At 42.5% G+C, this 27,637-nt stretch overlaps 1 protein-coding gene across 4 annotated transcripts in view; it reads left to right on the top strand.

Moving 5' to 3' along the window:
- CABCOCO1 (ciliary associated calcium binding coiled-coil 1) overlaps positions 1–27,637 on the top strand; it is a 209,160-nt gene that overhangs the window by 74,362 nt on the left and 107,161 nt on the right. For all 4 annotated transcript variants that reach the window (XM_077258779.1, XM_077258780.1, XM_077258781.1 and 1 more), the window contains exon 5: positions 12,875–12,947. In XM_077258779.1, the coding sequence (XP_077114894.1) occupies positions 12,875–12,947 (73 nt within the window). The remainder of the gene's footprint in view (positions 1–12,874; positions 12,948–27,637) is intronic.

Below are 27,637 nucleotides of genomic sequence, written 5' to 3'. Positions count from 1 at the left end.
GCATTGCGGTAAAAAAAAGCAGCATGTTCATTAATTTTGCAGATTTTTCGCGTTTTTCCCACTATTTAATGCATTGGGAAAAAACGTGAAAAAAAAATGCGAAAAAAACGCATGCGGATTTCTGGCAGAAATGTCCGTTTTTTGTCAGCAAATTTCTGCAAGAAATCCTGACGTGTGCACATAGCCTAAGTAAATTAAATCAGTGGTCAGGTTTGCGTTACCAAGAGTTATTCATTAGTGTCCTTTGTACCTTTTTGTACAGGATAGGCCACCTCAATGGAAAAGCTGTTGAGTAGCTTTTCTCCTGATGTCTGTAAATAGTCAAAACTATAGGGAATAAACATTAATTCCCCTGCTATTATATAATCCTATTTAAGGGTACATTTTATCGATAACACACTTCTCATTTCATTGTGATCTGCACTTAATTATACTGTCAGTGTACAGTATAATTGATGTAATATGCGTCACTATTCATATGACATTTGGGCTTTCAGTTGTAAGTGCTATTTCCCAATGGGAGCAGAATTAATGCTCACACTTTCTTATATACTGTATGTAAAATGCTTCCGCTCAAAAATACTTGAAGCAGACACTTGAAGTAGACATAAGTGGTTTATCCCTCAGCAGTGTTAATGTGGTGCCAGAATAATCTGCAAGATGGGAGCCTTATAGTCATTCATTACTGGACAAACCACTCTAGGTCCTGTTCACACTTGATTTTACATAATTTTGCATGTTGCACTAGTTTTCCCTTCAAGTCTGCTGGGACTGTTGAATACTAAAAGAAAGTATCTCAAAAACATAACGCTAAAAGATATAAAATAACGGACCACAAGAAAATTCAAATAAAAAATGCCTTTATTTGTACATGTGGCAAATAGTAGTATTATATATAAAAGTAAGTGCCTGTGCACAGGTAAATAATTAAAACAGAAAATTAATATAATAAATATATTATGCAGTGTATAAATATGACAGACCTGAAGATATAAAAATAATAAATCAACCACTCATATTATTGATCCAGGTAGGAGATCCCAACAAAAATCCATATGCATGTGAAATATGTAATCGCGATTTATATTGATCATAAACCATCGAGACACATGGCATGAAATCGAGCCTCCTGATGAGCGAGAGAGGCGAAACGCATTGAGGCTATACAGACATTAGGCGGACGGCACCTTACCTGACGATGAGTACCAATTTTCCTTGAATGTACCCACCTATGTGACATATTCCCTATGGAATGCGGTAGAGGTTTATCGGCTACAGGCTGATTGTGCACACTGGAATTGGTTGGCATTGATTCTTGTTATTAGCATTATGTCTGTTTGGGATATATGTACAGTATATATGTGATCTAGTTCGCAGTGAATCTATCAGAGTACTAGATCAGCCGTGACCCTATGGTTGACAACATTAACATTAATATATATATCTCACGGTATAGGTGGATGGTAAATACAGTAATCCATGAGAAGGGATTGAATAACTTTTCTCACAAATTATCTATAGCAAGTGTGCAAAGTGCATTGCATCTCCGTCAAAAGCCTAATTACATGTTCTCCATTGTTTTTATTGCATGGTGTGGGGTATAGGACTCCCTATTCATAGGTGTGATCTATGTATAGATTATAGAAGTACCTTCAGTACATGATTGTGTGGGTAAAGGGACCAAATTGGATCGTCAGGGTCAATCCAGGGACCCCAGGGCCAGCCGTCGCTGAGCGGGGGCGCCAATATGCATCCCCTAGGGTGCCAACCCCCGCTGTCATGGGAGACCTAGGTAGGAAAGAGCTAATAACCCGGGCCCCTGCACTTTCCCTCAGACGAGGGAAACCCTGACTGACCCTCTCCCAGAGTTTACACTGATGGTGTGCATGTCTGGGCCTCCACCCTCGCCCTATCTCCTGTTTCAACCCTAGGCTGAAACCACCACCCCCCCACCAGTGAAGAGACCACACTCCAATACCCACAGTTAGCACAGACAAGGATAACGGAAAAATAAGCACCACGCCGCAGTCACTCAGGAATACACTATAAATGCAAAGGGCAAAACAAATACAAATATGGGAAGGAGAAAATAAGACAAAGGGAAATACACCACCAGCAACGATACTCCAACTACTTAGCTCACCACTCCAGACCGAGATAACCACGCACAAGACAGAAGCTATAATCGGCGACGCCCAATGTTCAGGAGAACTATTTAAAGGCAGTGGGCATGGCCCAGCTTCCAATCCGAGCACCAGGTAAATTAACCCCGGACCAGCTAGATAAAATCTAGCTGACGCCAATGAGCGCATAGTGGACAAAAGCGGAATTACCGCTGTCTGTCAGACGACCTGGTCTGAACAGCGTCCGACATGACACCCGCAGACAGGCAGACAGGCAGACTTCAGCATAGACATCATGTAGGGAATGTCCATCCCCCCACTCTAGTTTTTCCACAATGTGTTTATTTTGTTTGGTGTAGCCACAGGTTGGTGGCATTTTAATAAGATTTAATAAAATAGTTTTTTTGGGGTACTATATGATTTCTTACATATTACTACCCCAATATATTAATTTAAACTGGTAAAACTCTAAGAGCTACATTGAAGAATGTGTTAGAGGGTTTCTTAAGAAAGAAAAACAAAAATAGGTAAATATTAGAAATGTCATTATAAAAAAATCCAAATGATTTTTAAATAGTAAATCATATGTTTTGTCTGGAGCCCCTATGAACCATAGTGCATCATAATGGCCACTGCCTGTGGAGGAAACCTGTCCTAGAATATTATTAGGAGATCTGCTTGTGAGCTTGTGCTGGGGAAAGCGTCGCTGCTATAACCTGGACATAACCCATACCACTTATTAATAGAGAAAAAGGACCAGCACATCTAATCTAGTGTGAACAGGTGCCAATCAAAAAACATATAACTTGAAAAACTATAAGGATGCACCATGAATTACTAAAAATGATTACTCTGTAACATTGAAACTGCATAACTGCCATAGAAATATTATTTTCCATATCACTTATTGTCACAGCAGCTTCTCAGCATTCAGGTAGACAGGGTGCATATTAGTCAGTGCGTTCCAGACTGCAGTCAAAAAACATTATACTGTTAGGGTATGTGTCCACGTTCAGGATTGCATCAGGATTTGGTCAGGATTTTTCAGCAGTATTTGTAAGCCAAAACCAGGAGTGGGTGATAAATGCAAAAGTGGGGCATATGTTTCTATTATACTTTTCCTCTAATTGCTCCACTCCTGGTTGGGGTGATAAATGCAGAAGTGGTGCATATGTTTCTGTTATACTCTTCCTCTAATTGTTCCACTCCTGGTTTTGGCTTACAAAAACTGATGAAAAATCCTGACCAAATCCTGATGCAATCCTGAACGTGGACACATACCCTTAGATTTATGGGTCAGGTTCTAGAAATGTGCAGTAAAGTTTTTTTTTAAAAAAAAGTTACAAAAAATATTTTTTATGCCTTTAGTCCTTTATTGTCCTGTCCAAAGTACATGAAAAATCGGAAGATTTTCACTCCAATGAACATCCTACGTGATAATGAGCAATAATATTTTATTTCATTGTTTTAATGAACTGGTTGTGGCAGCAGTGATAAAATACAGACCAAGTGGAGTGATTTATAGGAACCTGACGATTCTTACTAGATAAACACCTCGCTAAAAGTTCATATGATATCATCAGCGTCATCGTCAAATGTTTAAAGTGGGACAGAAAAATGGCCTTTTACATAAATCTCCTCTATATTTTTTACAGCTCCTTTTTTGTAAAACCTATTTTGCTGCAGTGTGTGAGAAAAAATATGACTTTCTTTGAGTCAGTATCTAACAGTAATAAATTAGCTGCATTGTTAATGGAGATATTTTTCATCTAAAATGTTCTAACAAATTGCACTGGAAGTCTCCACAAAGCAAATCAAGGCAGCAAAGATTGAAACAGACAGACTCATTGCCAGAGAGAGCAAAAATAACCCCAAAATATTCTTTAACTACATAAATAGTAAGAAACTAAAAAATGATAGTGTTGGCCCCCTTAAAAATAGTCTGGGTGAAATGGTGGATGAGGATGAGGAAAAAGCCAATATGCTAAATGACTTTTTTTCATCAGTATTTACACAAGAAAATCCCATGGCAGCCAATATGACTAGTGATAAAAATTCCCAATTAAATGTTACCTGCTTAACCCAGCAGGAAGTACGGCGGCGTCTAAAAATCACAAAAATTGACAAATCTCCGGGCCCGGATGGGATACACCCCCAAGTACTGCAGAAACTAAGTACAGTCATTGATAGACCGTTATTTTTAATCTTTAAAGAGTCCATAATAACAGGGTCTGTACCACAGGACTGGCGTATAGCAAATATGGTGCCAATATTCAAAAAGGGGACAAAAACTGAACTCGGAAATTATAGGCCAGTAAGTTTAACCTCTACTGTGGGTAAAATCCTGGAGGGCATTCTAAGGGATGCTATACTGGAGTATCTGAAGAGGAATAACCTCATGACCCAGTATCAGCACGGGTTTACTAGGGACCATTCATGTCAGACTAATTTGATCAGCTTCTATGAAGAGGTAAGTTCCGGACTGGACCAAGGGAACCCAGTAGATGTAGTGTATATGGACTTTTCAAAAGCTTTTGATATGGTGCCACACAAAGGGTTGATACATAAAATGAGAATAATGGGGATAGGGGAAAATATGTGCAAGTGGGTTGAGAGCTGGCTCAGGGATAGGAAACAAAGGGTGGTTATTAATGGAGCACACTCGGACTGGGTCGCGGTTAGTAGTGGGGTACCACAGGGGTCAGTATTGGGCCCTCTTCTTTTTAACATATTTATTAATGACCTTGTAGGGGGCATTCAGAGTAGAATTTCAATATTTGCAGATGACACTAAACTCTGCAGGGTAATCAATACAGAGGAGGACAATTTTATATTGCAGGATGATTTATGTAAACTAGAAGCTTGGGCTGATAAATGGCAAATGAGCTTTAATGGGGATAAATGTAAGGTCATGCACTTGGGTAGAAGTAATAAGATGTATAACTATGTGCTTAATTCTAAAACTCTGGGTAAAACTGTCAATGAAAAGGACCTAGGTGTATGGGTGGATGACAAACTCATATTCAGTGGCCAGTGTCAGGCAGCTGCTACAAAGGCAAATAAAATAATGGGATGCATTAAAAGAGGCATAGATGCTCATGGGGAGAACATAATTTTACCTCTATACAAGTCACTAGTGCGACCACACTTAGAATACTGTGCACAGTTCTGGTCTCCGGTGTACAAGAAAGACATAGCTGAACTAGAGCGGGTGCAGAGAAGAGCGACCAAGGTTATTAGAAGACTGGGGGGTCTGCAATACCAAGATAGGTTATTACACTTGGGGCTATTTAGTTTGGAAAAACGAAGGCTAAGGGGTGATCTTATGTTAATGTATAAATATATGAGGGGACAGTACAAAAACCTTTCTGATGATCTTTTTAATCATAGACCGGTGACAGGGACAAGGGGACATCCTCTACGTCTGGAGGAAAGAAGGTTTAAGCATAATAACAGACGCGGATTCTTTACTGTAAGAGCAGTGAGACTATGGAACTCTCTGCCGTATGATGTTGTAATGAGTGATTCATTACTTAAATTTAAGAGGGGACTGGATGCCTTTCTGGAAAAGTATAATGTTACAGGGTATATACACTAGATTCCTTGATAAGGCGTTGATCCAGGGAACTAGTCTGATTGCCGTATGTGGGGTCAGGAAGGAATTTTTTTCCCCATGGTGGAGCTTACTCTTACCCCATGGGTTTTTTTTGCCTTCCCCTGGATCAACATGTTAGGGCATGTTAGGTTAGGCTATGGGTTGAACTAGATGGACTTAAAGTCTTCCTTCAACCTTAATAACTATGTAACTATGTAACATTACAGCACAATTGTGTGTCGATTTTACAACATTCACAATGTACTGTAGGTTTCAAAACAATGGCCGTCTCTGGTTTCTTCAAGGTTTCCTCCACACTCCTATTACAATGCAATGGGTGAAGAAGACCACATCAGAGATTGCAGTGAACTTTGGATGTTTCCAAAGCGGAAAATATGGCCCTTAGCTAACGTCAGTACAATAAGGAATGATTTTTACTATTAGGCCCCTTCCACACATCTAATTTTCTTGGATTGAACACGTACCCATTATTGTCTATGGCAAGTCGGGGCAATTATTGTTCCCGAGTTGCCTACTGAGAAACTGTGACTCTTATGGATGGCCAAACCAATAGGCTGAAACTAATTCTATTCAATATTAATATTATTAAAATTTGTACTATTCTGCTTATTATTGAACAGAATTAAGTGTGTTAAGCCGCTGCTACTTCTAAAACATGTTATGATAGAGCTTATTATGGAATGGACTCAATGGTGCTATATAAATAAATAATAATAATAATTATAATATGTATTCTTATCAGTAGCAGCTAATCATAACTATATAATGTTTGTAAAAAACGGTTAACCGTCCTGCTCCTGTTTTTCATCTCTTGTACCTTAATCAACAGCTTCCCCCACAATATGATGCCCTCAGGAACCCACCCCAGTATGATGCCTCCATAGTACCTCACACAGTATGATTCCCCCATAACCCACCCATACAGTATCATGGCATCCGCAGCCCTTCCCCCCCACACACACACAATATTATGGCTCTCACACACGTTCTGATACCTTACAGCCACCCATACAGTATAATGCCCCCACAGCCCCCCAAACTATAAGATGACCCCATAATTCGCCAAACGGTATGATTACCCTCTGCTTCAACCATAGGATATATATATATATATATATATATATATATATATATATATATATATATATATATATATATATATATATACACTACCACATTTAAATTTCCTGCCGGGCATGTGATTGATCACATTACCTGGACAGTCCATCAGCTAGTTATGGCCTACAGTATCCATGCAGCCTTAGTGATGTGTAGCTCTTAGTCGCTTTCTCTCCTGCCCTGCTCTGATCGGAGTGATCAGTGTTGGTGTGGTGGAGAGAGAACTGTACCACTGTATAGTTCTCTCAGTGTTCATGAAGAACACGATCATCATTTTTTTAGACTGTAATTTGCACAATTTTTAGCAATTTTTTTCCTTTCCTAAATATTTCTTTCTATGGTCCAAAAAACGATCTAAAGGCTGAAACATTGATGATAAAGGCAAACACAAAGACCAGAAACAGGACGAAAAACACTAATGAAAATTGATCCGTTTTTTTTTTTTTATATGTTAAAAAAGGATGTGTGAAACCAGCCCTTGGGTAAATGCTCACTGGTTGGATTGCTGTAAAATTTCTGTATCAAATCCACAAAAAATAACCCACAACAAAATGCTGTGTAGTTAGTTCCGTAGGGTATGTGCACACGATGCGGAAAACGCTGCGGATCCTCAGCTGCGGTTCCGCAGCAGTTTCCCATGAGTTTACATTACAATGTAAACCTATGGGGAAACCAAAAACGCTGTGCACATGTTGCAGAAAAAAACGCGCGGAAACGCAGCAGTTTACATTCCGCAGCATGTCACTTCTTTCTGCGGATTCTGCAGCGATTTTACACCTGCTCCAATAGAAAACCGCAGTTGTAAAACCGCAGTGAAATCCGCAGAAAAACCGCGATAAATCTGCAGCAAAAACGCAGCTTTTTTGCCCTGCAGATTTATCAAATCCACTGCGGAAAAATCCGCAGTGGACCATTCTACTTGTGCACATAACCTAAAAGTATACTTACGCAGTGTCGTTATATCATTGTTTATTTAATAAGCCCCAGGCTCGGTTTTAGGCAAAGTGGGGCCTTGGGCAAAGTTTAAAATGGGGCCCCAAATGCTAATATATTGCACCATCATACAAACATTTCGGTTGTATTTACATGCACTGAGATCAGGCCATTAACCCCTTAATGACCAAGTCAATTTTTACAATTCTGACCACTATCATATTATGAGGTTATAGCTCTGGAACGCGTCAGCAGATTCCACTTATTCGGAGATTGTTTTTCATGATGTATTACACTTCATGTTAGTGGTAAAATTTCTTCAATATGACTTGCGTTTATTTATGAAAAAAAAACGGAAAATTGGCCAAAATTTTGCAAATTTTGCAACTTTCACACTTTCAATTTTTGTGCACTTAAGTCAGAGAGTCGTGTCACACAAAATAGTTAATAAATAACATTTCCCACATGTCAACTTTAAATTTTCTAGGGACCACCTCACATTTGAAGTGAGTTCAGGGGGTCAATATGCCAGAAAATACTCAAAAGTGACACCGTTCTAAAAACTGCTCCCCTCAAGGTATTCAAAACCACTTTCAAGAAGTTTATTAACCCTTCAGGTGCTTTACGAAAACTAAAATAATGTGAAAGGAAAAAATGAACATTTTACTTTTTACACAAAAAATTTACTTGAGATCCAAACTTTTTTTATTTTCACAAGGGTATCAGCAGAAAATGGACCACAAAATTTGTTGTGCAATATCTCCTGAGTACGCCGATACCCTGTATGTGGGGCAAAAGCCACTGTTTGTGCACATGGCAGGGCTCAGAAAGGAGGGAGCACTTTTTGAATGCAAAATTGACTGGAATCAATGGCCGGTGCCATGTCGCATTTGGAAACCCCCCTAATGTACCTAAACAGTGGAAACCCCCCAATTCTATCTCCAACCCTAACACAGCCCTAACCCTAACCCCAACACACCCCTAACCCTAGCCTCAACCCTAACCCTATCCCAACCCTAACCCTAGCTCTAACCACAACCCTAACCCGAGCTCTAACCCCAACCCTAACCCCAGTCCCAACCCTAACTGCAAAGAATGAAAAAAATACATATGTTATATTTTATTATTTTACCTAAGGGGATGATAAAGGTGGTTTGATTTACTATTTTTTATCTTGATCACTGTGATAGGGTCTATCACAGTGATCAAAATGAACCAATAGGAAAAGTCTCCTATAGTTGCCGAGTACTGGCTGGCAGATCTCGGACTGCCCATGCGCCTGCCATCTTCTTCCAGAAAGGAGAAGCGGAGGATCGGGGAAGGAGCAGGTGGGTCGGGGATGGCGGAGGTACCGGGTAGGCTCAGGGGACCCCATTTCACTCTAGATCATATTAGAGGAGAGAGAAATGAATGGGAAATCGGCCTTTTTTTTGCAGTCACCATTATAACGGCAATCACAAGACGGGGAACGGTAAAAACAGACCCAAATCATGTTCTCCATGGTCTTAGCTTAAAGGCTTATCGGTGGAAATCATTGAAGTCATTTGATGCTTGTTCCCAGGCCTCTTTATACTGGCTGAGGGGATCAATCTGACCCCCATACAGTATAATGTTATCAGCAGCACATCTGCAGTTTTCATTGGGCGATATGCTGCTGAGAACAATGATTTTTGTTCCAGTGTAAACAATCTAATCACCTGATGAATAGGCAGCATTTTGCTTGTTTGGGTATAATACACCCCATTGTCCTCCACATAATATAATTCTCCCCATAGTCCTCCATATAATATAATGTGCCCATAGTCCTCCATATAATATAATGTACTCCTCATAGTCCTCCATATAGTATATTACACGCCCCATAGTCCTCCATATAGTATAACACACTCCCCATGGTCCTCCATATAGTATAATACACTCCCCATAGTCCTCCATAGTGTATTATTATAGTATAATACACTCCTTATAGTCCTCCATATACTAAAATTCACTCTTCAGTCCTCCATATAGTATAATATTCCTCAGTCCTCCATATAGTATTATACACTCCTCATAGTCCTCCATATAGTATAATGCACCTCCATAGTCCTCCATGTAGTACAATGCACTTAGCATAGTATAATTCACTCTATAGTTCTTCATATAGTATAATGCATTCCACTTAGTCCTCAATACAGTATAATAAAGGTCCCAAATAGTACATTTAATATAATGCACTGTTCATAGTCCGATAGAGTATAATACTACCCCCATACAGTATAATGCTGCCCCCTCAGAGTATAATGCAGCCACGACATAGAACATAATGCAGCCACCCCATACAACATAATACAGAGACCCCATAGAGCATAATGCAGCCACTCCATAGAGCATAATGCAGCCACCCCCATAAAGTATAATCCAGCCACCCCACAGTATATAATGTTGCCCCTAATAGAGTATAATGCAGCTCCCCATAGAATATAATGTAGCCCCCTTATAGAGTATAATGCAGTCCCCCTCATATGGTATAATGCAGTCCCTCCCACATAATATAATGTAGCCCCCCCTCATAGAGTAAATTTCAGCCCCCCATAGAATACAATGTAGCCTCTCATAGTGTATAATACTGCCCCCTTATAGAATATAATGTAGCCCCCTCATAGGGTATAATGCAGCCCCCATAGAACATAATGTAGCCCCCTCGGAGTATAATGCAGCCCCCCTCATATTAAATAATGCAGCCACCAATAAAATATAATGTAGCCCCCTCATAAAGTATAATTCAGCCCCCTCATAGAATATAATGCAGACCCCCTCATAGAATACAATGTAGCCCCCTATAGAATGTAATCCAGCCCCATAGGCCTACAGTATAATGGCCACCAGTACTAATTCACTGATATATATGAAAAAAACACACAATACTCACCTCTCCTCCTCGTTCCCCTGCTGCTCCAGGCTCTGCTTCAGTCTCAGCAGCTGCACTGCCATCTGCGTGGCACACAGCGGGTACGCAAGGAAGTGATGTGATCATGCCCCCATTATGTCAGAGGCAGAGGGGAATGATGGGAGAGGGAGCGTCATCTGATACTTTCTCCTCAATTATTGCTTTCAGCTGATGACTAGTGTTGAGCGATACCGTCCGATACTTGAAAGTATCGGTATCGGAAAGTATCGGCCGATACCGGCAAAGTATCGGATCTAATCCGATACCGATACCCGATACCAATACAAGTCAATGTGACTCATGTATCGGACGGTATTCCTGATGGTTCCCAGGGTCTGAAGGAGAGGAAACTCTCCTTCAGGCCCTGGGAACCATATTAATGTGTAAAATAAAGAATTAAAATAAAAAATATTGCTATACTCACCTCTCCGACGCAGCCTGGACCTCCGCGAGGGAACCGGCAGCGTTGTTTACTTAAAATTCGCGCGTTTATTTCCTTACTTGAAGTCCCGGCTTGTGATTGGTCACGTGCCGCCCATGTGGCCGCGACGCGACCAATCACAGCAAGCCGTGACGTAATTTTAGGTCCTTCAGTATTTTAAAATTACGTTCCGGCTTTGTGATTGGTCGCGTCGCGGTCACATGGGCGACGCGACCAATCACAAGCCGTGACGTCACGGGAGGCTGGACACGCGCGCATTTTAAAATGCGCGCTTGTCCTGCCTCCCGTGACGTCCCGGCTTGTGATTGGTCGCGTCGCCCATGTGACCGCGACGCGACCAATCACAGCAAGCCGTGACGTAATTTTAGGTCCTTCAGGATTTTAAAATTACGTTCTGGCTTGTGATTGGTCGCATCGCGTCGCATTTTAAAATGCGCGCTTGTCCTGCCTCCCGTGACGTCACGGCTTGTGATTGGTCGCATCGCGTCGCGACCAATCACAAGCCAGAACGTAATTTTAAAATCCTGAAGGACCTAAAATTACGTCACGGCTTGCTGTGATTGGTCGCGTCGCGGCCACATGGGCGACGCGACCAATCACAAGCCGGGACGTCACGGGAGGCAGGACAAGCGCGCATTTTAAAATGCGCGCGTGTCCAGCCTCCCGTGACGTCACGGCTTGTGATTGGTCGCGTCGCCCATGTGACCGCGACGCGACCAATCACAAAGCCGGAACGTAATTTTAAAATACTGAAGGACCTAAAATTACGTCACGGCTTGCTGTGATTGGTCGCGTCGTGGCCACATGGGCGGCACGCGACCAATCACAAGCCGGGACTTCAAGTAAGGAAATAAACGCGCGAATTTTAAGCAAACAACGCTGCCGGTTCCCTCGCTGAGGTCCAGGCTGCGTCGGAGAGGTGAGTATACCAATATTTTTTATTTTAATTCTTTCTTTTACACATTATTACATTAATGTTGTTTAGATACCGATACCCGATACCACAAAAGTATCGGATCTCGGTATCGGAATTCCGATACCCGCAAGTATCGGCCGATACCCGATACTTGCGGTATCGGAATGCTCAACACTACTGATGACACACTGATGGTAAAATCTGACCAAACACTGATGATACAGGGAAAATTTATATCTATGTACCGTGTTAGCCAGTAGACAAATATTATAATTTGAGAGTCCTCAGTGGTTGATACCGTTTAATGGCTAACTTATACCATCTTTTCAGTTAGCCATTAAAAGGTATCAACCACTGAGGACTATCAAACACTGATGAATAACTGATCACAAACACTAATGAATGAACAGTCCTTGTTTTTACGTACAATAAACATTCTGGACATGTGAATGAGGTCTAATTTCACGATGCTTCTGCCTTTTTTCCTAGTTTTTATTTTAAAAAGATATTAACAGTTGTGATTTGCCATGTGTTGTGGTTCATCTGAGATAGTCTTTACCTGATTTCAAGACGTTTTTAAGAACCAATTTTTTTTTAAATGTTTTACTGATATGTAAAACCATAGAATTCAATGAGGGTATACTTAGTATTTCTTAGAATTTCCAATATAAATATTGTATATATATAGAGAGAAATAACTAGTATGTATGCGGGAAATGTTAAGCTTTATTTGTCCAGCAGAGTTCCATTTTTGCTTCTCTGTTTGCATAGTGATGTACCGTATTTCTCTTTTTAGTTTATTTCAGCATTATAAGCTTTATGAATGCATGTTCACTGTCCCGAGGGATCAAATGGTTGTAGGATCAGAGGTAAGTAACAGCATTAAAAAAAGACAGTTTTCATCATACTATACGTTTTTGATTTGCAAACAAAAGCAAATAAACTTGTGATCCCAAATAAATGCTAGAGCCAATAAATCTCTATTATTTGTCATGTATTATATTTACTTATTGAGAAAAGATTACATTATTTAGGGGGCAAATACATGGTTTTTATATAACTCCATTTTTAAATAGTAATAGGTTTGCCATAGGGGTATATGTTGTAGAAAAACACAATGGAGCAACCATCAGCTCACCGGGTTGAGAAATTCCTGGAATAGGGGTGCGGTGCACGGAGACTTCACACTGGTTTCCTGAGTAAATGAACCTTGAAGAAAATGGGAGAATCCAGCAACCGCAAAAGTCATAAAACGTCACATTTATTAGTACATTTAAAACATGAAAAGGAAAAATGTAAAAAAACATAACGGTCGACGCGTTTCGAGCTACACTAGCTCTTAATCATGACAACTAACATACAAGAGCTATGAAAATATATAGCATGGAAAATAGGTGTGGAATAGACAATCGCAAATGTGCCTAATTATTAACCCTATGTATGTTGTCATAATTAAGAGCTAGCTCAAAACGCGTCGACCATTATGTTTTTTAACATTTTTCCTTTTCATATTTTAAATCTACTAATAAATGTGAAGTTTTATGACTTTTGCATTTGCTGGATTTTCCCATTTTCTTCACGGTAAATGCTATAGGGCTGTCATAGGGCTAAATATAATAGGCTTGCCATAGAGTTAGTCATAGCAGGGCTGCCATTAAGGCATGGCTGCCATCTACTGAACCTATGTCTGTAGTTTTACAGGGTTTTTTTCTGATGGATTTGGTACAAATTGGACAGGAATTTTCTGATGGATTGGGTACAAATCGGACAAACATTGTAGCCTGCAGTTTTGTACCATGAGGCTCTATGCCAAAGGAGGTTCAGGCTTGGTCCCAGGGTGCATGAGCAATTACAATGAAGTCATAATCCATAATGGACGGAGAGTTCTTTTCTATAGGCCCAGAGAGACTTTAAATTCATTCTCAGTAATGAAGGCAACACATATAAATGATCTCCCAAGCTTGTAAACACAGGTTATAAATGTCATACAGCATAAAAAAAAACAAAGTGTTTGGATTATTTTTCTATTTAATTGGGTATAAACATTATAAAAGTAAGAAGCATCCTTATATAAGTGCCATCAAACTGCGTCCTGGTTTATCTATCTCAGCTTAATGGCATTTGTACTGTATAATTTATATTTTACATATATTCTTCTATGCTGGCTAATTACATTTAAAGAGTAAATTCAGTGCTAAATGATGTAATATAGGTAAGAAGTTGTCATTGCAGCATTTGGGTGAGTGTAAAGGCATTACACCATTTGTCAGGGGGTCATGCTCCTCAATGAAGTCATCATTAGAATCCATTGTAATATATGGCCCGTTTTATGATTGTGGAAGCAGAGTTAACACTGTGCTGTAATAATCTACCAAAAGCTTTAAATATAGTGATCACAGTGCAGGGTATTTGGGTTGGACAATATTACTTGTTTGAGTTAACTTTTTTCCTTGTAGAAGTCAGTAAAATATTACTTTTTCACTAATGACATTACTTAAAATTCTGAAATATTTCAATTTTCACATTGGGCTAATACTAGACTTATACTTCCTGCTATTTAAAGAAATGATTTCAGCAGTCTCATTATCATCACAGGCATGATTACACTGAAAGGTAACATCTCTATATACAGATGATAACACAGAATCCGCCGATCACAATAGGTGATGGCTCAACTCCTCCCTCTGTCTTCACAATGACCTTTGCAGTCAGAGCAGGTCAAGTAAGCTCCCTGTATAGTTATTGAGTCAGAGCCAGACTATTATGATCAATGCTCATATGTACACAACTACTTCATGTACAGAAGTATGAGTCTAGCATTATACACCATGTTCCAAATTATTATGCAAATGATATTTTTCTCTGATTTTCCTAAATGGTCGGTGCAAATGACAGTCAGTCTAATAAAAGTCATCACTCGTTAGAATATACATGGAATTTTATTTAAGAAACCTCCCAATGATAGCAGTATAATCTCCAAAATGCATAAAAACTCAAAATGCATTGTTCCAAATTATTCGGCACAGTAGAATTTCTAAACATTTGATATGTTTTAAAGAACTGAAAATGCTCAATTGTGATATTTGCAGCATTAGGAGGTCACATTCACTGAACAAAAAACCTATTTAACTCCAAAACATCCTAACAGGCCAAGTTACATGTTAACATAGGACCCCTTCTTTGATATCACCTTCACAATTCTTGCATCCATTAAACTTGTGAGTTTTTGGAGAGTTTCTGCTTGTATTTCTTTGCATAAAGTCAGAATAGCCTCTCAGAGCTGCTGTTTTGATGTGAACTGCCTCCCACCCTCATAGATCTTTTGCTTGATGATACTCCAGAGGTTCTCTATAGGGTTGAGGTCATGGGACGATGATGGCCACACCATGAATTTATCTCCTTTTATGCCCATAGCAGCCAATCACTCAGAGGTATTCTTTGCAGCACGAGACGGTGCATTGTCATGCATGAAGATGATTTTGCTTCTGAAGGCACGTTTCTGCTTTTTATACCATGGAAGAAAGTTGTCAGTCAGAAACTCTATATACTTTGCAGAGGTCATTTTCACACCTTCAGGAACCTTAAAGGGCCCTACCAGCTGTTTCTCTATGATTCCGGCCCAAAACATGACTCCTCCACTGCAGGCTTGTTAGAACATGGTGGCCATCCACCAACCATCCACTACTCCATCCATCTGGACCATCCAGGGTTGCTCGACACTCATCAGTAAACAAGACTGTTTGAAAATTAGTCTCACTTAAGTTTTCGGGAAATATCTAATTTTTTCATCCCTTGACTAAGGCATTCCACTATTTGATGCTTTTCGGCAGCAGAGAGATCCTTTTTCTTTCCCATGTTACTTGAAAACTGTGGCCTGCTTAATAATATGGAACATCATTTTTGTCACGGCCACTCCTTCTGCGGCCGTGCCTGCTGCCGGAACGCCACCGCTCCCCCGCTCATACTTACCCGCTGCGGCGCGCTCCTCTTTCTGATTTTCAGGCACTCTGTATCTCCTCTCTGTGATCCTGGAGGACCGTGACCCGGAAGTCCTTCAGCATTCCATGTATTTAAGGTGATTCCTTCCTCTGCTCCTTGCCTGTCTGTCATTTGTGCTTCTGTGACTCAGGTCCACCTTTGTCTTTGCACTGCCTGTTGAGTCTCCGCTCTGTCCAGCCAGTTCAGCTTCTCTGCCTTTCCCAGGCTTCCTTGTCTCCTCGTCCAGTCCAGCCTTCCCAGTGTCTGCTCCGTACTCTGTTAGTCTGGTGTCTCTGTCCTGTCCTGCTTCCTTTGTGTCTTCCCCTTCCCAGTGCTCCTTTGGTCTCGCCTGTACTCAGCTCGTACCAAACTGTACTTCATCTTACCCCGCTCTGTCCGTCCTACGCCCAGCTTCTCTATTTTGTACCTTGTACTACCTGTCTCCGGGTTCCAGCTTCTGCGGCAATAGTCTCCCTTGGGTCTGCCCCTAACGCTTCCTGTATAGGTAGACCAGGTCTACCTGGTCAGCTCACCCTTGTTGTCGTGGATCTGCGGGTCCACTCCAGGTGTTCCAAAAGATCTCACAGTTTTTAAGTAGTTTTCCTTTAATTAGAATCACCTGGAAAACTAATGATCACATGTGTTTAAGATTGATTTCAGTGATTCATTGAGCCCTGAGAGACAATACCATCCACGAGTTTATTTGAAAAGCAAAACAATTAAATCTTTATGACACTTAAATCCAATTTGCATAATAATTTGGAACACAGTGTACAATGACAAACTGAAAACAACCTCTGTATGTATTCATATGAAAAAGTAGGCAAACATGGAAGTTCAGTTCAGCCCCATGCACCTCTGTGGATGCCATACAAAAATATAGCCATGAAATACAGTGATCATTCGGTTTCTTTTGGCCTCAAAAGACAGACTGTAAATCTTGTGCCCTTTAAGAAAATGGGTGGAAACTAAATAAGGATAATTTGACCATCGCACAGGGCCGGCGTCAGCACCCGGCGCACCCGGGCAAGTGCCGGGGCCCACTCACGCAGTCATAGATCCCTCTGGCAGCCGCTTACTCTTTCAATTTGCGCTGGCACAAGTATCTTCTCAGTCAGTGCAGGGCCAGGCACATAGGGGTTAAGGACACAGCCAGCGTGACATTGTGGGCGGAGAGAGCACGTTCTCCTGCTCTGCTCTCCTGGCTGCGTGCACTGCTGAACTTATCAGGCACAGGCAGATTCCGGAGGAGCTCCTACCGGTGCCTGAGTGAGTGCCATGCTATCGCTGTATGTTCTGACAGTCTGGGTGACCTGGGGCGGCCATGGGCTGGACGGCTGCAGCTGACATATATATATATATATATATATATATATATATATATATACTACAGCAGCCGCCCAGCCCAGGCCCCCAGCACAGCCTGTATAGATACAGTGTATATAATATATATACAGGACAGGTGCTGGGGGCCTGGGCTGGGCGGGTGTTGAAGTATATACACTGCACAGTACCTCTCCCCTGTATATATACACCGCACAGTACCTCTCCCCTGTATATATACACCGCACAGTACCTCTCCCCTGTATATATACACCGCACAGTACCTCTCCCCTGTATATATATATACACTGCACAGTACCACTCCCCTCTATATATACACTGCACAGTACCTCTCCCCTGTATATATACACCGCACAGTACCTCTCCCCTGTATATATACACTGCACAGTACCACTCCCCTGTATATATACACTGCACAGTACCACTCCCCTCTATATATACACCGCACAGTACCTCTCCCCTGTATATATACACTGCACAGTACCACTCCTCCTGTCCTGTATATATGCACTGCACAGTACCACTCTTCCTGTCCTCTATATATACACTGCACAGTACCTCTCCCCTGTATATATACACTGCACAGTACCACTCCCCTGTATATATACACTGCACAGTACCACTCCCCTGTATATATACACCGCACAGTACCACTCCCCTGTATATATACACCGCACAGTACCTCTCCCCTGTATATATACTGTACACCGCACAGTACCTCTCCCCTGTATATATACACCGCACAGTACCTCTCCCCTGTATATATACACTGCACAGTACCACTCCCCTGTATATATACACTGCACAGTACCACTCCTCCTGTCCTGTATATATACACTGCAGAATTTACAATAGATGTCACTAGTGTTGAGCATTCCGATACCGCAAGTATCCGATATCGGCCGACATTTGCGGTATCGGAATTCCGATACCGAGTTCTGATATTTTTGTGATATCGGGAATCAGGATCGGGATGCATATTCATGTGTAAAATAAAGAATAAAAATAAAAAATAGGGATATACTCACCCTTGGACGCGCCCTGGTTGTAACCGCTGCAACCGGCAGCCTCCGTTCCTAAGAATGAGCGAGTGAAGGACCTGCGATGACGTCGCGGTCTTGTGATTGGTCGCGTAACCGCTCACGTGACCACTCACGTGACTGCGACGTCATCGAAGGTCCTTCACTCGCTCATTCTTAGGAACGGAGGCTGCCGGTTGCAGCGGTTACAACCAGGGCGCATCCGAGGGTGAGTATATCCCTATTTTTTATTTTTATTCTTTATTTTACACATGAATATGGATCCCAGGGCCTGGAGGAGAGTTTCCTCTCCTTCAGACCCTGGGAACCATCCAGGATCACTTCCGATATTTGTGTCCCATTGACTTGTATTGGTATCGGGTATCGGTATCGGCGATATCCGATATTTTTCGGATATCGGCCGATACAATCCGATACCGATACTTTCAAATATCCGAAGGTATCGCTCAACACTAGCTGTCACTCATGTAAGAAGTGAAATCTGGCATTGTACTATACCTATATTTCTCTGCCGTATCTGGGCATCATGAATCGTGGTATGTGTTAAAGGGGGGGCCCACTGGAGCCGGCCCTGCCATCGCACTTAGCCATATTCCAGATGTGATGGTTTTTTCTGGACATTTTTAAATGCTTTAGTTTCTATGATCTTTGCAGTTCGTGTCTCCAGGTTTACTTCCAATGTCAAAAAAGCTTGTCCTGTTGCCATCTATGAAAGATAAGAGATCCCACACTGAAAAGGGAGGTGCAATGAAAATAAGTTATCACCTATCCATGAGATAGATGATTATGTGCTGCTTGGTGGGTGTCCCACACCAATCGGTATATCTGGGAATATTTATCCTTGACAGGTACCTTTTATTCCTGCTTTATAATTGAGCGTTACGTCAGACGCTTGACCTCCGCCCCATTTGTTTTTCTTTTGAGGCTGTAAGAAAGCAAAGCGTAGTGCTCGGGAGCCCCATAGGGAATGAATGGAGAAGCAGTCAAGCATGCACACGGTCACTCCATTTTAACGGGGGTAAGCATTCCCCATTCTGCCGATCAGAAAGTTATAACCTATCCTATAGATAGTTGATAACTTGTCATCACTGGACAACCCCTTTAATTTTCAACAAACTTTTCTTTTTCATAGATATTTGGAGTTATAGGTTATTTCAAGGGGTTATCCATTCAAAACCGATAAGTCTGCAGTCACTCTGTGTGACTGCAGACTTATTAATCCCCAGAGCAAGCACTGTGTGCTGTGGGGATTCACTGGTTTCAGACCTGGGACCGGAGGGCATGTATGAGTTATACATAGGCCCAGCCAGTGGGCATGGCCTCGCTCCATACAATTGTATGGAGCTGTGGCCACGCCCCATCTAGTGATGCTGTCGGCCAGTGGGCGTATCCGACTAGAGGGTGCAGCCTTTCTCCAAGTGTATGGAGAGTGAGGCCACACCCACTGGCCGGGAGCATGTATAACTCATATATACCCTGTGGTCCTGGGTCTAAAACCGGGGAATCCCTGCAGCACACAGTGCTTTCTCTGGGGAATTTCATAAGTTTGCAGTCACATGGTGTGACTTCAGACGTATTGGTTTTGACCGGACAACCCCTTTAACTAAATGCTTTTATATGTGGAAATGGCATATATGCTTGGCTTAGGCTATGATGTTGCTAATTGAACAGATTTTACAGCTATAATGATGTGAAAACTGAGATAATATCTACTCTGTGCCCTCAGACCACAAGCATTAATTAGATTTGTAACAGTAAAAAAAAAGCTAAAACTTAAAAAGGGAGCAGCTCTGTGGCAAATATACGGCTCGCCTTTAGACAAATTCTTACTCCTATTTGCCTGCGACCTTCACTGGGTCACCTTGAGGTTATTTATCAATGCATCAAAACTGCAACCCCCGGTTAATTGAGTGTGTATCTCCCAACAGATTTATAGTTCATTAAAACCACATTGACTTTAGCAGATATGCTGATGAGATCATTTCTGGAAATTAAAATCAGTTTTGGAAGTAAGACATTGATATGTTTAAGGGCCGTCAACCATTATATGTTTTAATTTTCTTAATTGAAGTGTATCCCTGGGCAGAAAGTCGGAAAGTCAGAACTATAAGGGCTCCGTCAGCCGGCCGTATAAGTCGGAATGCGATTGGAACGCAGTGCGCAGACGGGCCGGTGGCTCTAATGACCCAAGCATGACTGGGGCATGTATTTGTATGCAGCTGTCATGCTCGGGTCAGGACAGCCGCCGAAGAGTCTGCGCACTACGTTCCGATATCGTTCCAATTTATCCGGCCGTCTGACTGCACCCTCAGTACGATTCATCAAGATATTTACACCTAGCATAAAAAACCTTAATGAGTCGCACTATTGGGAAGCTACATAAAAATGTTGCAACATTTACTTGCGATTCTCATCCAGCTATGTGAATATAGACATAGTATGGATGGAAAAAGGGCATGGCCTCAAATTCACGAAAAGTAGTACCACATTAATGACCTAACTTATTCCAGAAATGTCATCCAGGCATTGACGGGAGTACATTTTTGGCGGAGGCACACGCCATTTATGACATACGTTAAATTAATTCCTAATTAGACTCATCGTACTGCAGTGAGCCCCTTCATTAACACTGCCATACACAACCCCCGTGTTAATAAATCATCTCCTGTTCTTGGAAAGCACTGATCGGTCCAAAATCTCAGTTCCAAATTTATCTTTAGGACCCTTTTTTGTGCTTTTGCATAGGGTGACACCCACAACATCCGCTCTGCTTTTTGGCATAAATTGCCCCGTCCAGTATTTATTGTTACCATCATCTGTAACTGGAAAATTTCTCATTCTAAAGCCAAGTTTCCAATTAGTCTAACCAACGAAAGATAAAGATAGCTTCACAGGCACCATTGAGTAAATAGTACCGCGATCACATGAAAAATACCGTGAAAACATTGGTGTCATCTAGAAATGCACTTGGAAGCAGCCGACCACTAAGATATAAGAATAAGGAAAGTAACAATTTCAGCTCTAAATCGAGAATTGTGCTCTTATAAAGGTGGAAGGATTTCAGTGTCTGGATTTTTGTTAAATCTGTTAATAAAATGTCATATCCTGTGGTGTAAATATTTGTGGCATAGCGTGTGCCTGCGCCTGATGTAGAAGGCAGCACTTCTGTATTCCCAGGCTGTCAACTATATATGTTTACTTGGGCTGCGCATACAGTTGAAACTTGTGGCTAAGCCGAGATCCATTGACACCCTGCCTTGCCACTTTGGTAAGTCACAAGTGGCATTAGGACTGTGGCCCAGCAAGGTCAGGTGTGTGTGGAAGACATCAGTCACTCCTGGGCCAGGCGGAAAACTGCAGTAAGAAAGTTGAGATCCCCGTTACTTATTGTGGGAGAGGGGTTATTTGAGTGTTATTGTTTTGTTAATGGGCACAAATAGGGCATGAAAACAGGGATTCTACTATTATATAAGGGCTCAAATGGGACCAGGCACAAAGTGGAGATTATTTGCTTGGATTTACAGAATTTGAGATTTATTAATGTATAGAGCCACAGAAGGGGGTATTATTAATGTATGAAGGCACAGAAGGGTGCATTATTAGTAATGAAGGCACATAAGGGGCCAATATTAATATATGGAGGCACAGAGAAGGGCATTATAAAATGTATGAAGCCACACAAGGGGGTATTATTAAAATATAAAGGCACAAAGAGTGCATTATTGATATATAGAGGTGCAGAAGGGGCATTATTAATACATGGAGGCACAGAAGGAGGCGTTATTAATATATGGATGCATAGAAGGGGCATTATTAGTATATGGAGGCACAGGAGGGGGGCATTATTAACATATGGAGGCACAGGAGGGGCATTATTAATACATGGAGGCATAGAAGGGTACAGTATCAATATATGGAGGCACAGAGGGGGCATTCTTATTATTATATGGCACAGGAGGGGCCATTATCAATATGTGGAGGCACAGAAGGAGGCATCAAAGAAGGCATTATCAATATATGGAGTCATCAAAGGGGGCATTACTAATATATGGATGCACAGAAGGGGGCATTATTGATAAAAGGTTACACAGAAAGAGGCATTACTAATATTTGGAGGTTCATGAGTAGAGATGAGAGGTGTTCGAGTCGAACTGTTCGCCAATTTCAAATTCGAGCTGTTTTGGGCGGTGTTCGAGTCATTCACGAGCTCGAACAATTTTTTAAAATTCGTCTGTTCAAGTTTCTGTTCGATAACTGTTTGTTCCCCAAAAGCCTACCTTGATTTTCACATTAAAACTGTTTATCAATGTTAATAGACTGTTTCAGTGTATAGTGGGCAGGAGGGCGGGGGATAGATCTGTGCTGAAATAATGCCGATCTCCTTTTATTTCTTTCCCGCATTTACAGTGGGGCGGTGCAGTCTCTCAGCCTATCAGCAGTGCACACACACACACACAGCAATGTGCATGTGATGCACACAAACAAGGGCACATGTCATTGGCTGTGTATGTCACATGTCCTTGCCCTATAAGAACCAGCCATTTTCCCCGTCGCCACCATTTCCTCACTGCTGCAGCTTAGTGTTAGATGGCACCGCTGCTGTGGGCGCTATACAGTCTAAGAGTGTTTTTCACAAACAAATTTTCTGTTAGATAGATAGAGATAGGTTTAGGGAGTCAGGACTCGGGACTAGTTGTAATATCAGGCCTTTTCAGGGTAGGTTACAGCAGTTCATAGCACTTTTTGCCAGGCAGGTCTGTACCAGTGCTGTGCAAGAGTTTGTCACAGCATTTGGTGTAATCTAGCTCAGGAATCCTTTTGGGCTAGTAGCATTGTCTGGTAGTCATCTGAGTAGCCCGCCTGTGAAGCTAGCTACGCCGCCTGTGTATCTAAATTTTTACTGCATCTAACCCAGTAAATCGTTTTGGGCCTAGGAGCAGTGTCTACACGTCTGCGGAGTAGCTCGCCTGTGAAGCTAACTACACCGCCTGTGTATCTACCTTTTTACTGCATCTAACCCAGTAAATCATTTTGGGCTTAGTAGCAGTGTCTGCACTTCAGTGGAGTAGCCCGCCTGTGAAGCTACACCGCCTGTGTATTTAAATTGTTACTGCATCTAACCTAGTTAAACGTTTTGGTCCTAGGAGCTGTGTCTGCACGTCAGTGGAGTAGCCCGCCTGTGAAGCTACACTGCCTGTGTATCTAAATTGTTACTGCATCTAACCCAGTAAATCGTTTCGGGCCTAGTACCACAGTTTGGCCATTCAACTCTGCTCGGTTTCCATCCATCGTTTTTTGTGCCAACAACTACAGAGTTGCCAATTAGTAAAGCACTAAAATGAGTGGCAAAAGGCCTGCTGCTGGTGGAAGGGGGAATAGGCATGTTGGAAAGGGAAAAAAAGGTTGTGTCCGTGGGGTAGGTGGTAAAGCAACAGTAACATCTGCAGAAGAAAGACCATCTTCCAGCCAAAGTAAGATTTCTACTTTTCGTGGACAATCTGATATGATCCCTTTCTTACTACCATCACTATGAGCATCGCTACAAATTCCAGATGAGGCACAAAAACAGCAGGTGCTTGAATGGATATCAAGTGCTCGTTCAAGTGGGCTCTCCTCCACCTCAACTTCATCATCACAAATACTCCAGTCCTCAGAGGTGTCACCCCAATCGCACTTGCTTCCTCACAGCTCCCAAGTCTACAGCCGCCCATCTGAGTATGGGGAAACACAGATGGTTGAGTCTGCAGAGCTGTTTACTCATACTATAGCCTGGGAATCAGAGGTCTGCTCCAGAGCTTCTGTGAATCCAGACGAGGAAATGATCTGCACTGATTCCCAGAATCTTTGTGAGTTGGATCCAGGCCGAGATGAAGAAGGTTCTGAGCATAATGTAGACCCTCGTTCCCAAACTGTAACTCCTGTTGGTGGAGACAATGAGGAAGATGATGATGAGACTGAGATTCCTGATTGGAACGAAAACTTGACTTTTCGGTCAGGGCAGGAAGAGGTTGGCTCTGAGGATGATGAGTGTGAGAACACACAGGGTGATGATGTCGAGGTTGGAGACCCCACTTACTGTCAACCCACAGTCCGCCAGTCCATGAGGTCAGCAGAGGAGGTGGAGGAGGATGCTAGTGATGAGTCTGATGACGAGGTTAGGTTGCGCCTTCCTGGACAGAGACGGAGTACTGGAAGCACGTCAACAACTGCATCCTCAACCACAACTGTGTCTGTTGTGAATTCTGCTCTTGGGCTCCCTCCGGTGGTTGTAAGTGGTAGCGCTGCTGTCTCTGAATCGCAGCATTTATCAGGTGTGTTCACTTTTTGCAATTCTGACTGGGCTATTTAGTCTTGCTTGACCCTTTAGTCAGTGCCAGTTGTCCATTGTTCCTGGAGGATTCACATCCCTGCCTGGTCTCTCCTGCTTTGCTGTTCATTTCAACAAAGATAAGTTCTGGCCTTGATTTTTGCTGTCCACATGCTGTGGCCTTATTGTTCAGTTCTTTTCCATGTTTTTGTCTTGTCCAGCTTGGTCTGTATAAGGATTTGTTTAGCCAAGCTGGTATCTCTGGAGATGCAGATATACCCTCCATATCTTTGGTTAGCTGTGGAGATTTTGTATTTTCTGTGGTGGATATTTTCTAGTGTTTTAATACTGACCGCATAGTACTCTGTCCTGTCCTTTCTATTTAGCTAGAAGTGGCCTCCTTTGCTAAATTCTGATTTCAGTCTGTGTATGTTTTTTCCCTCTCCTCTCACAGTCAATATTTGTGGGGGGCTGTCTATCCTTTGGGAATTTTCTCTGAGGCAAGATAGTTTTCCCTTTTCTATCTCTAGGGGTAATTAGTCCTCCGGCTGTGTCGAGATGTCTAGGGAGTGATAGGTACATTCCACGGCTACTTCTAGTTGCGGTGTTAAGTTCAGGGTCTGCTGTTATGACCCCAATGGCAGAGGGTCTCAGGAATAAATACCAAGTCTGCAAACACAAAAAACCAGCTCATAGGGCAGTGGTAACTGGGCTGACCATATATCTAATCCTAGCACCACAAATAGAAGCAGCCGGGGAACGTGCCTACGTTGGTTCTAGACGTCTCGCGCCAGCCGGAGAACTAACTAACCCTAGAAGGGAAAAGAAAGACCTTTCTTGCCTCCAGAGAAAAGACCCCAAAAGATGGATACAAGCCCCCAACAAATAATAACGGTGAGGTAAGAGGAAAAGACAAACATAAGCATGAGCTAGGAATTTAGCAAAGAGAGGCCCACTAGCTAATAGCAGAATATAGTAAGATGACTTATATGGTCAGCAAAAACCCTATTAAAATATCCACGCTGGATATTCAAGGACCCCCGAACCGACTAACGGCCGGGGGAAGAACACCAGCCCCCTAGAGCTTCCAGCAAGGTCAGAAATCACATTTAGTACAAGCTGGACAAAAATAGGAGCAAAGCAAATAACTGAAAAAACAAAGAAGCAGGACTTAGCTTAATTTTGCAAGAGCCAGGACAGCAGACAGGAGCAACAGAAGGATCTGATTACAACGATGCCAGGCACTGGACTAAGGATCCAGGAAGTTAATATAGCGACACCCCTGGACTAACGACCCAGGTGAGTTCCAAACTGAAGAAAGACAATCCCAGAGTCATACCACTAGTGACCACAAGAGGGAGCCAAAAAGTCAATTCACAACAGTACCCCCCCCTTAAGGAGGGGTCACCGAACCCTCACCAAGACCACCAGGGCGATCAGGATGAGCAGCGTGAAAGGCACGAACTAAATCGGCCGCATGCACATCAGAGGCAACCACCCAGGAATTATCCTCCTGACCATAGCCCTTCCACTTGACCAGATACTGAAGCCTCCGCCTGGAGAGACGAGAATCCAAGATCTTCTCCACCACGTACTCCAACTCGCCTTCAACCAACACCGGAGCAGGAGGCTCAACAGAAGGAACCACAGGTACAACGTACCGCCGCAACAAGGACCTATGGAACACGTTGTGAATGGCAAACGACACCGGAAGATCCAAGCGAAAGGACACAGGATTAAGGATTTCCAATATCTTGTAAGGACCGATGAAGCGAGGCTTAAATTTAGGAGAGGAGACCTTCATAGGAACAAATCGAGAAGACAGCCATACCAAATCCCCAACACGAAGTCGGGGACCCACACCGCGGCGGCGGTTGGCAAAACGCTGAGCCTTCTCTTGTGACAACTTTAAGTTGTCCACCACATGATTCCAGATCTGCTGCAACCTATCCACCACAGAATCTACCCCAGGACAGTCAGAAGGCTCCACATGTCCCGAGGAAAAACGAGGATGGAAACCAGAGTTGCAGAAAAATGGCGAAACCAATGTAGCGGAACTAGCCCGATTATTAAGGGCAAACTCAGCCAATGGCAAGAAGGTCACCCAATCATCCTGATCCGCAGAAACAAAACACCTCAAATAAGCCTCCAGAGTCTGATTAGTTCGCTCCGTTTGTCCATTAGTCTGAGGATGAAAGGCAGACGAAAACGACAACTCAATGCCCATCCTAGCACAAAAGGATCGCCAGAACCTGGAAACAAACTGGGTTCCTCTGTCAGACACAATATTCTCAGGAATGCCGTGTAAACAAACCACATTCTGAAAGAACACAGGAACCAGATCGGAAGAGGAAGGCAGCTTAGGCAAAGGTACCAAATGGACCATCTTAGAAAAGCGATCACATACCACCCAGATGACAGACATGCCCTGAGACACTGGGAGATCTGAAATGAAATCCATGGAAATGTGTGTCCAAGGCCTCTTCGGGACAGGCAAGGGCAAGAGCAACCCGCTGGCACGCGAACAGCAAGGCTTAGCTCGAGCACAAGTCCCACAGGACTGCACAAACGACCGCACATCCCGTGACAAGGAAGGCCACCAAAAGGACCTAGCCACCAGATCTCTGGTGCCAAAAATTCCCGGATGCCCTGCCAACACCGAGGAATGAACCTCGGAAATGACTCTGCTGGTCCACTTATCAGGAACAAACAGTCTGTCAGGTGGACAAGAGTCAGGTCTACCAGCCTGAAATCTCTGCAACACACGTCGCAAATCTGGAGAAATGGCTGACAAGATAACTCCCTCTTTAAGAATACCAACTGGTTCTGCGACTCCCGGAGAGTCAGGCACAAAGCTCCTTGAAAGAGCATCAGCCTTCACATTCTTTGA

Source organism: Ranitomeya variabilis, chromosome 4, assembly GCF_051348905.1.
Source record: "Ranitomeya variabilis isolate aRanVar5 chromosome 4, aRanVar5.hap1, whole genome shotgun sequence".
NCBI classification, from domain to species: domain Eukaryota; kingdom Metazoa; phylum Chordata; class Amphibia; order Anura; family Dendrobatidae; genus Ranitomeya; species Ranitomeya variabilis.
Note: the sequence above shows the minus strand (reverse complement) of the source record. Positions and strands in the feature narration are given on the sequence as shown.